The sequence below is a fragment of the Cervus elaphus genome, chromosome 20 (genome assembly GCF_910594005.1).
Source record: "Cervus elaphus chromosome 20, mCerEla1.1, whole genome shotgun sequence".
Taxonomy (NCBI): domain Eukaryota; kingdom Metazoa; phylum Chordata; class Mammalia; order Artiodactyla; family Cervidae; genus Cervus; species Cervus elaphus.
This window is the reverse complement of record NC_057834.1, coordinates 49294397-49308551: the sequence shown is the minus strand read 5'-3', so window position 1 is coordinate 49308551 and position 14155 is coordinate 49294397. Positions and strand designations below refer to the sequence as shown.

General features: G+C 39.4%; 1 protein-coding gene and 1 non-coding gene across 2 annotated transcripts in view; one reads left to right on the top strand and one right to left on the bottom strand.

Annotated features, from left to right (window-relative positions):
* Window positions 1–14155, bottom strand: part of SPAG17 (sperm associated antigen 17) — a 235476-nt gene that overhangs the window by 81916 nt on the left and 139405 nt on the right. Inside the window, exons 24-25 of the mRNA XM_043875734.1 lie at window positions 14002–14115; window positions 5691–5866 (exon numbers count right to left, since the gene is read on the bottom strand). Coding sequence (XP_043731669.1) covers window positions 5691–5866; window positions 14002–14115 — 290 coding nt within the window. The remainder of the gene's footprint in view (window positions 1–5690; window positions 5867–14001; window positions 14116–14155) is intronic.
* On the top strand, window positions 3008–3079 carry TRNAC-GCA. Its single transcript has one exon. It is a non-coding gene; the product is annotated as a tRNA-Cys (tRNA).

Genomic DNA, 14155 nt, shown 5'->3' with positions numbered 1-14155 from the left:
ATATACATCTTATATTTTTTTTTCCTATAGTGAGCATGCATTGCTTTTGTAGTAAGTAAAAACAATAAAAGAAAGACAATAAAAAGGATTATAAGTTTTAATGAGGGCTTGGGTGTGTCTACTTAACAAACTGTAAATGATTTTATGCTAACTGTGCCTGAATCCCTTGTTTGGTTATGTGTACTCTAGGATAAAAGTTACTTGTTATCACCAACAATAATCATTTCAGTTTTTCCAACTGACTTTCTTAGTGGCCTACCACCAAAATCATCCCAACCGATCCCCCAGTATTGGATCTTTAATTTATTCTCTGTGGTCCTCTATTACTGATCATTTAGGTGGTTCTGCCTTTGTTACTTGAAGAAGGAAATGGCAACCCGCTCCAGTACTCTCGCCTGGAAAATCCCATGGATGGAGGAGCCTGGTAGGCTGCAGTCCATGGGGTTGCTTAGAGTTGGACACAACTGAGCGACTTCACTTTCACTTTTCTTTTTTTTTCCATTATTTTTATTAGTTGGAGGCTAATTACTTTACAATATTGTAGTGGTTTTTGTCATACATTGACATGAATCAGCCATGGATTTACACGTATTCCCCATCCCGATCCCCCCTCCCGCCTCCCTCTCCATCCCATCCCTCTGGGTCTTCCCAGTGCACCAGCCCCGAGCACTTGTCTCATGCATCCAACCTGGGCTGGTGATCTGTTTCACCCTTGATAGTATACTTGTTTCGATGCTGTTCTCTCAAAACATCCCACCCTCGCCTTCTCCCACAGAGTCCAAAAGTCTGTTCTGTACATCTGTGTCTCTTTTTCTGTTTTGCATATAGGGTTATCGTTACCATCTTTCTAAATTCCATATATACACGTTAGTATACTGTATTGGTCTTTATCATTCTGGCTTACTTCACTCTGTATAATGGGCTCCAGTTTCATCCATCTCATTAGAACTGATTCAAATGAATTCTTTTTAATGGCTGAGTAATATTCCATGGTGTATATGTACCATAGCTTCCTTATCCATTCGTCTGCTGATGGGCATCTAGGTTGCTTCCATGTCCTGGCTATTATAAACAGTGCTGCGATGAACATTGGGGTCCATGTGTCTCTTTCAGATCTGGTTTCCTTGGTGTGTATGCCCAGAAGTGGGATTGCTGGGTCATATGGCAGTTCTATTTCCAGTTTTTTAAGAAATCTCCACACTGTTCTCCATAGTGGCTGTACTAGTTTGCATTCCCACCAACAGTGTAAGAGGGTTCCCTTTTCTCCACACCCTCTCCAGCATTTATTGCTTGTAGACTTTTGGATAGCAGCCATCCTGACTGGCGTGTAATGGTACCTCGTTGTGGTTTTGATTCACATTTCTCTGATAATGAGTGATGTTGAGCATCTTTTCATGTGTTTGTTAGCCATCTGTATGTCTTCTTTGGAGAAATGTCTGTTTAGTTCTTTGGCCCATTTTTTGATTGGGTCATTTATTTTTCTGGAATTGAGCTGCAGGAGTTGCTTGTATATTTTTGAGATGAATCCTTTGTCTGTTGCTTCGTTTGCTATTATTTTCTCCCATTCTGAGGGCTGTCTTTTCACCTTGCTTATAGTTTCCTTTGTTGTGCAAAAGCTTTTAAGTTTCATTAGGTCCCATTTGTTTATTTTTGCTTTTATTTCCAATATTCTGGGAGGTGGGATCGCAGAGGATCCTGCTGTGATTTATGTCGGAGAGTGTTTTGCCTATGTACTCCTCTAGGAGTTTTATAGTTTCTGGTCTTACATTTAGATCTTTAATCCATTTTGAGTTTATTTTTGTGTATGGTGTTAGAAAGTGTTCTAGTTTCTTTCTTTTACAAGTGGTTGACCAGCTTTCCCAGCACCACTTGTTAAAGAGGTTGTCTTTTCTCCATTGTATATTCTTGCCTCCTTTGTCGAAGATAAGGTGTCCATAGGTTTGTGGATTTATCTCTGGGCTACTCACTTTTCACTTTCATGCATTGGAGAAGGGAATGGCAACCCACTCCAGTGTTATTTCCTGGAGAATCCCAGGGACAGGGGAGCCTGGTGGGCTGCCGTCTATGGGGTTGCACAGAGTCGGACACGACTGAAGCGACTTAGCAGCAGTAGCAGCAGCAGCCTTTGTTACTAACAGAGAATAAAATCTGAATTGTCAACTAAAAATCAATTAATAACAAACACGGCAAAATTAAGAGGAAAAAGCTTATGAGCTTCCGTAAAATGAACAGTATTGCTCAAAGGCACAAACATGCCATGACAAACCTGTCATTACATTCAGAACCATTATCCCCTATTTCTTCATTATAGTCAATTAAAAAAAAAAGTTGGGTGGACCAATTGGTTAGCCACCAAATTGCTTTCAGCTAAGTTAACTAATTACCTGGGACTATTCACAACACTTCAACATTTTCACTTAACAAGGAGCAAGTGTCTGAGCTTGAGAACTCTCATCCAGTAGAGCTGTGTAAATATGGTGCAGAGGCTCAGTAACATTCAAACCCCATAGCTTTCAACTTTTAATTTATTTATTCATTTTTATTGACTTACAGCTGCATTACAGTGTTATGTTACAATATTATGTGATAGAGCAAAGTGACTCAGTTACACACATATATATTCTTTTCTCACATTCTTTTCTATTATGGTATATCATAGTGTATTGTATATAGTTCCCTGTGCTCCACAGTAGGACCTTGTTATTTACCCATTCTATATACACTAGTTTGCATCTGCTAATGCCAAACTCCCAATTCAACCCTCTCCCCCTTGGCAACCACCAGCTTATTCTCTACGTTCCTGATTTAATTTCTATTTCATACATAGGTTCCTTTGTGCCATATTTTAGATTCCACATATAAGTGATATCATATGATATTTGTCTTTCTCTTTCTGACTTCACTTACCATGATAATCTTTAGTTGCATTCACATTGCTGCAAATGGCATTATTTTGTTCTTTTTCTTTGCTGAGTATTATTTCATGTATGTCTATATACATATACCTTCCCTGGTGGCTCAGATGGTAAAGCATCTGCCTGCAATGCAGGAGACCCAGGTTCGATCCCTGGGTCGGGAAGATCCCCTGGAGGAGGGCATGGCAACCCACTCCGGTACTCCTGCCTGGAAAATTCCATGGACAGAGGAGCCTGGTAGGCTACAGTCCATGGAATTACAAAGAGTCGGACATGACTGAGTGACTTCACTTTCACTTTCATATACATAAATATATACCTATGTAGATGTGATGTATATAGTAGTAAAGTAATATTTCACTATACACACACACACACACACACACACACATCTGTATTCATTCATCTGTCAACGGACATTTAGATTGTTTCTAAGTCTTCCTATTGTGAATAGTGCTGCTATAAACATAGGAGTGAATGTGTTGTTGAATTATAGTTTTGTCTGGATATATGCCCAGGAGGGATTTTTGGATCATATGGTAGTTCTAGTTTTAGTTTTCTGAGAAACCTCCACAGTGTTCTCCACAGTGACTGCACTAATTTACATTCCCACCAGGAGTGTAGAGGTTTCCCTTTTATCCACACCCTCTTCAGTATTTGTTATTTATAGACTTTTTTTTTTTGATGACTGTTCTGACTACTGTGAGGTGGTAACCTCATTGTAGTTTTGATTTGCATTTCACTAATAATTAGTGATGCTAACTGTCTTTTCATGTGCCTATTGGCCATCTGTACTTCTTCTTTGGAGAAATGTCTCTTTAGGTGTTCTCCCCATTTTTCAATTAGATCGCTTGCTTTTTCTTGTAGAGTTGTAGGAGCTCTTTGTGTGTTTTGGAAATTAAGCCCTTGTCAGTTGCATCACTTGCAAATATTTTCTCTAAGTAGTCTTTTCATTTTGTTTATGGTTTCCTTTGCTGTGAAAAAGCTTTTAAGTTTGATCAGGTCCTATTTACTTCTTTTTTTTTTTTTGATCAGGTCCTATTTACTTTCATATATTTATTTCTATTGTCCCAGGAGACTGACCTAAGAAAACACTGATATGATTTACATCAGAGAATGTTTTGCCTATGTTTTTACTTCTAAGAGTTTCTACTTCTAAGAGTTTTATGGTATCATGTTTTATGTTTAAGTCTTTAAGCCATTTTGAGTTTATTTTTCTGTATGGTGAGAACATGTGTTCTAGCTTCATTGATTTACATGTGGCTGTCCAACTCTCCCAGCACCACTTGTTGAAGAGACTGTCATTTTCCCACTGTATATTCTGGCCTCCTTTGTCAAAGATGAACTGACCACAGGTGTGTGAGCTTATTTCTGGGCTCTCTATACTGTTTCACTGATCCATATGTCTGCTTTGTGCCCATACTATCCTGTTATGATTACTGTAGCCTTGTAGTATTGTCTGAAGTCTGGGAGGGTTATGCTTCCTGCTTTGTTATTTTTCTTCAGGATTGGTTTGGCAATTCTGGGTCTTTTATAGCTTCAGGATAAAATTTTGGGATCTTAAGATTATTTGTTCTAGTTCTGTGAGAAAGGTCATGGGTAATTAGATAGGAATCACATTAAATCTTGGATTGCTTTGGGTAGTATGGCCATTTTACCAATAGTAATTCTTCCAATCCAACAGCACGGGGTATTTTTCTATTTCTTTGAGTCCTCTTTACTCTCCTAACCTTTCATAGTTGTTAGCATATAAACTGTTTACCTCCTTGACGAGCAAACCCTAGAATTTTCAAAAGGCCAGGCCCTAAAAATTCCAGGGCCCCAATCACTTTTTAGCACATTTTTTTTTCTAATAAGTTGAGAATCTGTACATTGTAAAAACTGTACAGGTGTACCAGTAAAACCAAAAGAGTCAAGATTTGATCAGTAGTTTCCTTCTTGTTCTTCATTTAGAAACTCTTTTGATCTATATACTTCTATTAGGAAATATTTAGAGTCAAAGAACTCATGAGTATATGTGTGTATGTGCTCACATGCCTGTTTGCAGGTAGAGGGTAGAACACTCTTTAACTGGAAGTGGATTGTCCTTTAGTCTTGCTGAATTCCAAGCACATCAACTGCCCAGTTGCTCAGTCATGTCCAACTCTGCAGCCCCATGGACTGTAGCCCACCAGGATCCTCTGTTCATGGAATTTTCCAGGCAAGAATACTGGAGTGGGTTGCCATTCCTTACTCCAGGGGATCTTCCTGACCCAGGGATCAAACCCATGTCTCTGGCACCTCCTGCATTGGCAGGCAGGTTCTTTACCACTAGCGCCAGCTGGTAAGCCCAAGCTCATCAATATCTAAGTCCAAATCTACCAAATAGAAGTGTTTCCACTATTTAGTTAAAGATCCTCCTCTTCCAATTGTTGTTTATCTCAATGGAACTAAATGAAGTCTTAAAAATAAGGAATGGTAGGAACTTTATCATCCTAAAGCAAAGAACATCCAAGATCCAAGGTGGGGAAATGGTTGAACTAGCTATTCTAAGTTTGGAATGAATGACCTGAGACAGTTTGTAGATGACTGACAACATGTCTCCCAGTGTGGGAATTCAACTCCTGTGTGCAGGCCTCTTTTGTCCATTTAAAATAGAAAGTGCAAGGAGCGTTAGTTAATCTGAACAGTGAAATACATACACTGTAATAACACTATTGGCATAAATCATGATCTTCAAAAAGTTAACATTGAGTCAGAAGCAGATTCTGGGAATCCATGGCAGGGTCCACTTACCTTTTTCTCTTCTTCTTTCAGGTGCTCCTCTTCTTTAAGAGAGTCTTTGGGTTTTTCTTTCCCTTTTGTTTTCCCTTTGCCTTTGCCTTGAGGAATACTCACTACAACAGGAATCACTGTTGGAGTATGTACTGATGGGATATTCAACATAGATTCCAAGTTAGGATCCTTATCCTCTACAATACGAGAAAGAGGAAAAAGAAATTAGACATTTATATTTGATATGTTTGTTAAATAAAATTTACATCTCAAAAATTTATACAATTTGACAATTTTTACCTTGCTAGTAGCATTTATCAGTTGTATAGGTTTTAGGAGATAATGCAGTTGATTTGAAGATCAAAATTGTAGTTTAAAAATTTGAGGCACTTAATACTTTGATACATTTGGTTGAGTCATTATTTCACATGTTCTTCCATCCCCATCTAGATTGTTAATGTCTAATGATAAGGCAGTAACCATCTCTTCATTTATTTGAGAAATATTTATTGATAGACTCTTATATGTAAACATGTGGAGCAATGAACAATAAAGGGAAAAAAGACTATAGGAAGATAAAATAGTCTAAATAAGATCTGCTCTCAAATAACTTCAAGACAAAGACATATTAAACAAGAACGTAATGAGGGATACAAACAAGGAAATTTAGAAAAGAAAGATTATTTCTAGGTGAGATGATAAAAGAAGTTTTCTTGCAGAAGACTGATTTTATTCTGGATTTTAATGCAGAATTGTAAATGGAGGAATTATGTCAGAAAGTTCTGAGCATCCCTTACATCTTGAGTTATATTTCCTGGATTCCAGAGTAACACCCCCACCTGGATATCATCTTAGCTCTCTGGTCATTTTTCCTCAGTCTCCTTTACTAATTCTTCCTGTTGTTGAAAGTTGGTAGCCCCCGGTTTTCACTCCTCTTCTCATTACACAACAGATATTCTCATTCCTGGTTGCCCATAATAATTATTCACAGAATTTTAAAAAATTCTCAGACTCCCACGTTGACCTACTGAGTTAGACTCTCTGGGGAGGAGGCCCAGGCATTTCTAGTTGTGAAACACCGCATGTGATGGTGATACAGAGTCAGGCTGACAACCTTTATTATCTCTATTAGATCTGGGCTCCAGCTGTCATCTACATGCCAATGCCTCCAAAATTTACATATCTAGGCATGGGATTTCTTCTCAGCTCCGGATCTGTATTTCCAACTGCTTTTAGATATCACCCCTCTGTTTGTGGTACTGGAGATATTTCAAAATCAATAAGCCTCTATTCTTCCAAGCAGATAACCCTCTTTCCTATGTTCTCAACCTCAGTCAATGTCATGATCAATCATGCACTTTTTTTCTCAAGTTAGACATTGAGATCATTTGCATTTTCTCTTTTTTGACTTACCCATACATCCAGCCATTCACAGAGCCCTCAGATATTGCTCTCATATCATGCGTCTCATATCCATTCCTACCACCTTAATTCAAATTATTATTCTCTTGCTTTTTTTGGTAGCAGTTTCCTAATACCACTGCCTCAGTGTATTTCCAAACCATCACTATAATTATGTTCCTAAAATAAAATCTTTTCATATCACTTTCCTTTTCTTACTGAAAAACCTCTAGTGCTCACTAATCTTAAAGCACACACAATGCTTACCCATTTCCACTCTAGTCACAGTCATCATTTTTCTATAAAGATGCCAGGCTTTTACACAACTGTATATTTATACCAATGGTTCTTACTGTCCAGAATTTCCTTTCCTTGTTGCTTTGACTGGACAGTTCCTACTCAGCTGTGAAGTCTCATCTCGGGTGCTGTGCCTTCTCTCTCAAGTATTTTCTGGTTGTCCCTAGTACTTGGTTTATATATAATTTTTAGCACTTATGCCGTTATCTCACTATTTCTGGTTTCTCTTCCCATGAGACAATGAGTTTTCTGAGCAGATGTAACCAGATGCCTGACTCATAGGAAGTATGGAATATCAGCAGTGAAGGGCATCTAGTTGGAGGCAGCTGGAAACTCCTTCCTCTCATCCCCATCCTTTTACTCAATCAGCAAATATTTACTGAGTACCTATTACTATGCACCATGAATTGGGTAACCAGTGATGAGCGAGACAACAGGAACTTGTAATGAAATGGCAATTCAGCTCAAGAGAGCCTCAGGTATTCAGTATTGTGTGTTAAGCCTGTGTTAGGGAAAGTACAGAGCACTGTGGCAACCTAGAAGAAGGGCATTTGATACTAAATATTTCATACAAGCTGTACTTTATATGGTCATCCTTTAACTCCACAGGGGTTGGTTCCAGGACACCCTCATGGATGTCAAAATTCCATGGATGCTCAAGTCCCATATAAAATGGTATAGTATTTATTTCCATAGAGAGGAAATAATAGCCTTTCACACTGTCCATTTCAACACCCAATCCTCTTGATATGTGAAGGAATCTGCTGCCTGTGAGCCTGAGCATAGGCTGTTGAAGTGTTGATATTCTTTTCCCTTGAAGAATCACCTACATTTGGCAGTGTTTAAGGCCATTTTTGGGCTTCCCTGGTAGCTCAGCTGGTAAAGAATCCACCTGCAATGCAGGGGACCCTGATTTGATTCATGGGTTGGGAAGATCCCCTGGAGAAGGGATAGGCTACCCACCCCAGTATTCTTGGGCTAATAACAATATAAAAACTTATTGAATACATCCCACCCAGAATATTCCTAACTTTTGGGCTTCCCTGATGGCTCAGACAGTAAATAATCTGCCTGCCATATAGGAGACCTGGGTTCGATCCCTGGGTAGGGAAGATCCCCTCGGGGAGGGCATGGCAATCCACTCCAGTATTCTTGCCTGGAGAATCCCATGGACAGAGGAGCCTGGCAGACTATAGTCCATGGGGTCGCAAAGAGTTGGACATGACTGAGTGACTAAGCACGTGGACATTTTCCCATAAACTTTAAATCATTTCCAGATTACTTATAATACTTAATACAATGTAAATGCTGTGTACATAATTATTATACTGTATCATTTAGAGAATAATGACAAGAAAAAAAAGTATGTTTATGTTCAGTATAGTCGCAACTATGCAACCATCACAGGCTTAACTGTATGGTACACATCAACAATGTAATACTTTCTTTCAACAGTTACAGATTGCTTTTATTTAATGATGCAAAAAATACCAAATAAAACATCTATTATTTAAAATACAAGTATATATAGAAAACATAGAGAAATATTAATTCATTCTCTCTCTTCCTCTCTCTCTCACACACACATACACAAACGTAGTGCTAACACTCACCATAACCCTGATTCTTCTCTCTTGATCCCCTTGGATGATGATGACGACAATGATGATTGCTATATGGTGTCTATGGTACCAATGTGGCGAGTTGATGAGGTGTGTGGCACTGTTGGTAAGTGGTGAGGCATCAGGCTAAGTTAAGCCTTATGACAGGATGTCAGAAGGTATTCAGTCCAGATAATTGGGTTCCAACTGTAGACACTGACACTTTGGAGGAGGCTCAGTAACACTAATGTCAGGATCTCTGGAGGTTGAGGGCTGAGGATCTTCAAGTGTTGATCACAACTGCAGATGCTTTAGTTAGAATCATTGTTAGAGGGAGCTGTTTCTTCCTTCTCTATGTATCATCAAAGAAGTCTTGCAGTGGTTGTAGGCATGCTGTTATACCTTGGGTGACACAGAGGCTTCAGTCCAAAAAAGGACTGTACTTGAGGATCACATCCTTTAACACTTGCAGCTATTGAAAAGTCACTGCCATTTTTTCAAGTGTTCAAATTGATGGCTCTGCTTCCTCTAAATTTTCTGCATCATCACAGTCATCTGCAGAAGACTTCAGCAGATCTTTGAGTTCCTTGTTGCTAAGGATCCCTTTATCTTCTTCTATATGTTCTTCGACATCATCCTAGACCATGTCAGAGGAGGCACCCCCCTCAACTTCCCTTGAAACATTTGAGATATTCAGATATTTGAGATATTTGACGATTTATACATCAATAGTGGGGGAGTCGTTGAGACCATCAACCATCCTATAATGATATATATATATATATAATATATGATATATATTATATATATATATCCTATAATGGCTTCAAACATGCCCTGACTGTCTCAGGCTTCAGGGTATCTACAGACTCTGCAATAAACACAGTTCAAATCACAACTGTGGAGCTCTTCTGTAAATCCATAATGCTGCAGTCCAGGTTAGCACCAAGGACAGCATGAATACCTCCCAAGGTAAGGCGGATGTAAATTGCCTTAATGTCCGTGACAATGCCTTGATTGAGTGGCTATAATGGCAACCCACTCCAGTACTCTTGCCTGGAAAATCCCATGGATGGAGGAACCTGGTAGGCTACAGTCCATGGGGTCACAGAGTCAGACACGACTGAGCGACTTCACTTTCACACTTTCTTTCAGCAGTGATGCAGCACTAGGAGGCAGGAACATCACTTCCACTTTCTTGTCAATGAGGCAGAGAAGTTCAGTTGGTTGGGAGCATTGCCAATTAAGAGGAACTCTTTGAATGGCAGCCCCTTCTCTTCCAGGTATTTCTTCGCTTCAAGAATGAAGCCTTGGAGGAACCATTCTAAGAACAAGACTTCTGTCACCCAAACTTTCCTGTTATGTTGCCAGAACACAGGCAGACAATTTTTGTTTTTGTTCTTCCAGGCCCAGGAGTTGTTTGCTTATAGACTAGGCTTGATCATGTTACCTGTTGTATTGCCACACAGTAAGGTGAGCTTTCTGGGCCTTGAACCCCGGGGTTTACCTGGCCCTGTTACAGATGTAGATATGATTGGGCATCTTCTTCCAGAATAAGCCTGTTTTATCACAATTGAAGACTGGCTCTGGAAAGTGAACTTTCTCTTCTGTGAGTTTCTCGAGGTCTTCTGGCAACACTGATGCTGCTTTGGCATTGGCTGATGTTGATTGTTCCATGATCTTTAAGTTTTTGAGGGACCTTAACACTTTACTACCTAAGCAGCCATCTCTTAAGACCCTTAAATCCCTTCCTCTTGCTCTCCTCACCATCCCCACAGCACTGCTCACAGGGGCTATGTGCTCTTTCATCCATAATTTTGCTACCCCCAGGGACATGCTTCACGCCATGGCCCTTAGCCACACGCAAAATGCTTTCTGTCTTTACAAGCACTTTGTAATGAACTAGAGAGATCATTTTTGCCATTGTAGGGGCAGCTCTAGCACTTCTATGAATTTCAGCTTCTTTCTGCATTACTGTGAGAATGTTCCATTTGTTCTTAGTGACCTTACATCCCACTTCAGCAAGGCATGTGTCACTTTTTAAAAGATCTAAAGATTTGTATTTTATTGTTTAGAGAGAGCATTTTGTACTCCCTCTTGGCCTTTGTAGGATTGTTTTCACCACTTAATTGCTATTGGGAGCCATTTTTCACAGAAACCAAGCATGCACACATAACATGTGTAGCAAACAAACAAAATGCCAGAAGAACAATGCTCATACAAAGAGCATTGGAGAGACTGGATCTATGATGTGGTGGGAGGTCACAGTAGGGTGGGCCTACACATCCCATCATCCACCTGACTTCAGCCCAGTGCTAGGCGGGTGGACAATTTGGGGGCAAAGTTTTGCTCTGTGAAATTTTCTTGAATTTTTTTAAAGAATATTTTAAACCTGAGGTTGATCAAATCTATGAATACAGAACCCATGGATATGGGATATGGAGGCCTGACTATACCGTGCAATTGTTTTTCTACAAATGTGCCACACTTTTATATTACCGAGATTTTGCACATGCTGCTCCTGATAGAGAATTCCCTTCCTTTGATTCTTTGCCTAAGCAAGTTCCACTCACCTCCAAAGACTCAGTTCACACGAGTGAAACATTTCTTAGAGCAAGTAACCTGTAAGCTGAGTCCTGAAGCGTGGGAGGAAGTTCACTGTTCAAAGTGGTGGTATATATAGCAAGAGGAAGAGTTCTGAGCAAAGGGCACAGCATGGGCAATTGGTCAGAGATAAGACATAACATAGATCATCAAGGAACTGAAAGGCACAAAAAAGCACAGGGGAGCCAAGTTGTGGAGATAATACAAAAGGCCCATTGACAGATGAATGGTTCAAGTGTGATGTATACTTACAATGGAACACTATTCAGTCTTAAAAAAGAAGGACATTCTGTAATGTGCAACAATGTGGATGATGCTTGAGCACAGTATGCTAAGTGAAATAAAGTGAAAGTCGCTCAGTTGTGTCTGAGTCTTTGCGACCCCATGGACTATACAGTCCATGGAATTCTCTAGGACAGAATACTGGAGTGGGTAGCCTTTCCTATCTCCAGGGGATCTTCCCAACCCAGGGATCAAACCCAGGTTTCCCGCATTGTGGGCGGATTTTTTACCAGCTGAGCCACAAGGGAAGTCCAGGAATACTGGAGTGGGTAACCTATCCCTTCTCCAGGGGATCTTCCCAACCTGGGAATCAACCAGGGTCTCCTTCATTGCAGGCAGATTCTTTACCAACTGAGCTATCAGGGAAGCCCTAGCCAGTCACAAAAAGACAAACACTGCCTGATTCCGCTTATGTGAAGTATCTAAAATAGCTGAATTCACAGAATTAAAGAGTAGAATGGTGGTTGCCAGGGCCTGGGGAGAGAAGGAAATTGGAAGCATAAAGTAGTATCATCATCAGTGGGCATACAATTTCAGTTAAGCAAAATGAATAAGCCCCAGAGAGCTGTGCATACTGAATTAAGATGGGAGAATTTGATTGAAAATTTGTTTAGCCATTAGTAGATAAATGTTCTTAAATATTATTAATATTGTATGCATCCTTAAGGAATTTATAGTATTTTTTTTACAAAGATGATCAGAGAAGGCAATGGCACCCCACTCCAGTACTCTTGCCTGGAAAATCCCACGGATGGAGGAGCCTGGTAGGCTGCAGTCCATGGGGTCGCTAAGAGTCGGACACAACTGAGCGACTTCACTTTCACTTTTCACTTTCACGCATTGGAGAAGGAAATGGCAACCCACTCCAGTGTTCTTGCCTGGAGAATCCCAGGGACGGGGGAGCCTGGTGGGCTGCTGTCTATGGGGTCACACAGAGTCGGACACGACTGAAGTGACTTAGCAGATGCCTTCAACTTTTTAAAAATATACAGGAAGTAAAACAATACTTCTTATCTACTCTATAAACATTTTCAAATGTAATACCTATAACCTAAAATGAGGAACATCTGTATTAAATGGAAAAATTACATATTAATTTAAGGATTCATTGAGAATAAGGAAATCACTTAAGAAATAACAGCAGTACAGTTGATAGAGAGCAGAATGTAAATATCTTAATGTAAAAAATTGATAATCTTGTTCAGAAGGGGTGTGGTTAGTGATTGTATGTGATCATGGATTTTAATACATAATTTGCTAGGCACCAGATGACTTCTCCAAATGATTAAAAATAAATCAAAATACAAAGTTCAAGGTCAAAACCCAAATAAAAGCAAAAATACTAACAAATTTAATTCACTAAGGGACTACAATATTTGGCACTAGGTAAGAAACGTGCATTAATGATCCATAGGAATCCTGTCTCTAGAGAAATGGATCTACATGGTCAGGTAGATAATTGATCACAGAGTTTCCCACATAGTGTAAGGAAACACAGCATCGGGATTACCTTTTGATTTTATAAAGCTTTTTTTTTTTTTTTTAAACATCTTGTGGATAGATCCCTATAAAATGCCTGAGAACCCACAAGTTCTCCTAATTGGTTCTTGGTAAAGTGACAGGTTATTTTGCGGTTTGTAAGGAAATAGCTTCCAGTTGGAGAATTTGTTTATTGAGAGTAGGGTAAATAAATCCTTCAAGATGTTTAGTGAATGGCTCCTTTAAGACTAATGTTCTGAGGCACAGTGAGAAGTTCCACAAACACAGGATTCAAAGAAATATTATTCTGTAGAAAATCAAAGATTCCTCAGCCAATCCTGCTGTTTTTGTCACCACCTAACAGACTGATTTTCATGGGCTAGTTCACAAAGACAACTTATATGTATGTATATGTGGTTATATGGGAGATTATATGTATGGTGAATGCTGTTTAAAATGCCAAATCACTGTTACTTTCTATGTATAAAAGATTACATGTGTACATACATGTGTACACACACATATATATGTACACACACAAATATTCCCACTGCTCAGGAAATGAGGGGCATTAAATCAGAACATGTTTATCAACAAGTGAGCAGATGGAGGATGGGCAGCTGCCCTTGGTCACGGGACATTTATCCTTTCTGTTGTGTTTAATTCACCTGGCGCTGATCCACTTGATCCATAGTAACTTATTGAGAGGCAGATTCCATTTTCCAAGGTGGCAGAAAAAGATCCAAACTTGCTGACAGCTTTATTCTCTTCACTTGATTCTTCTAAAAGATAAAATTGAATCAAGGACATTTCTGTTTTATC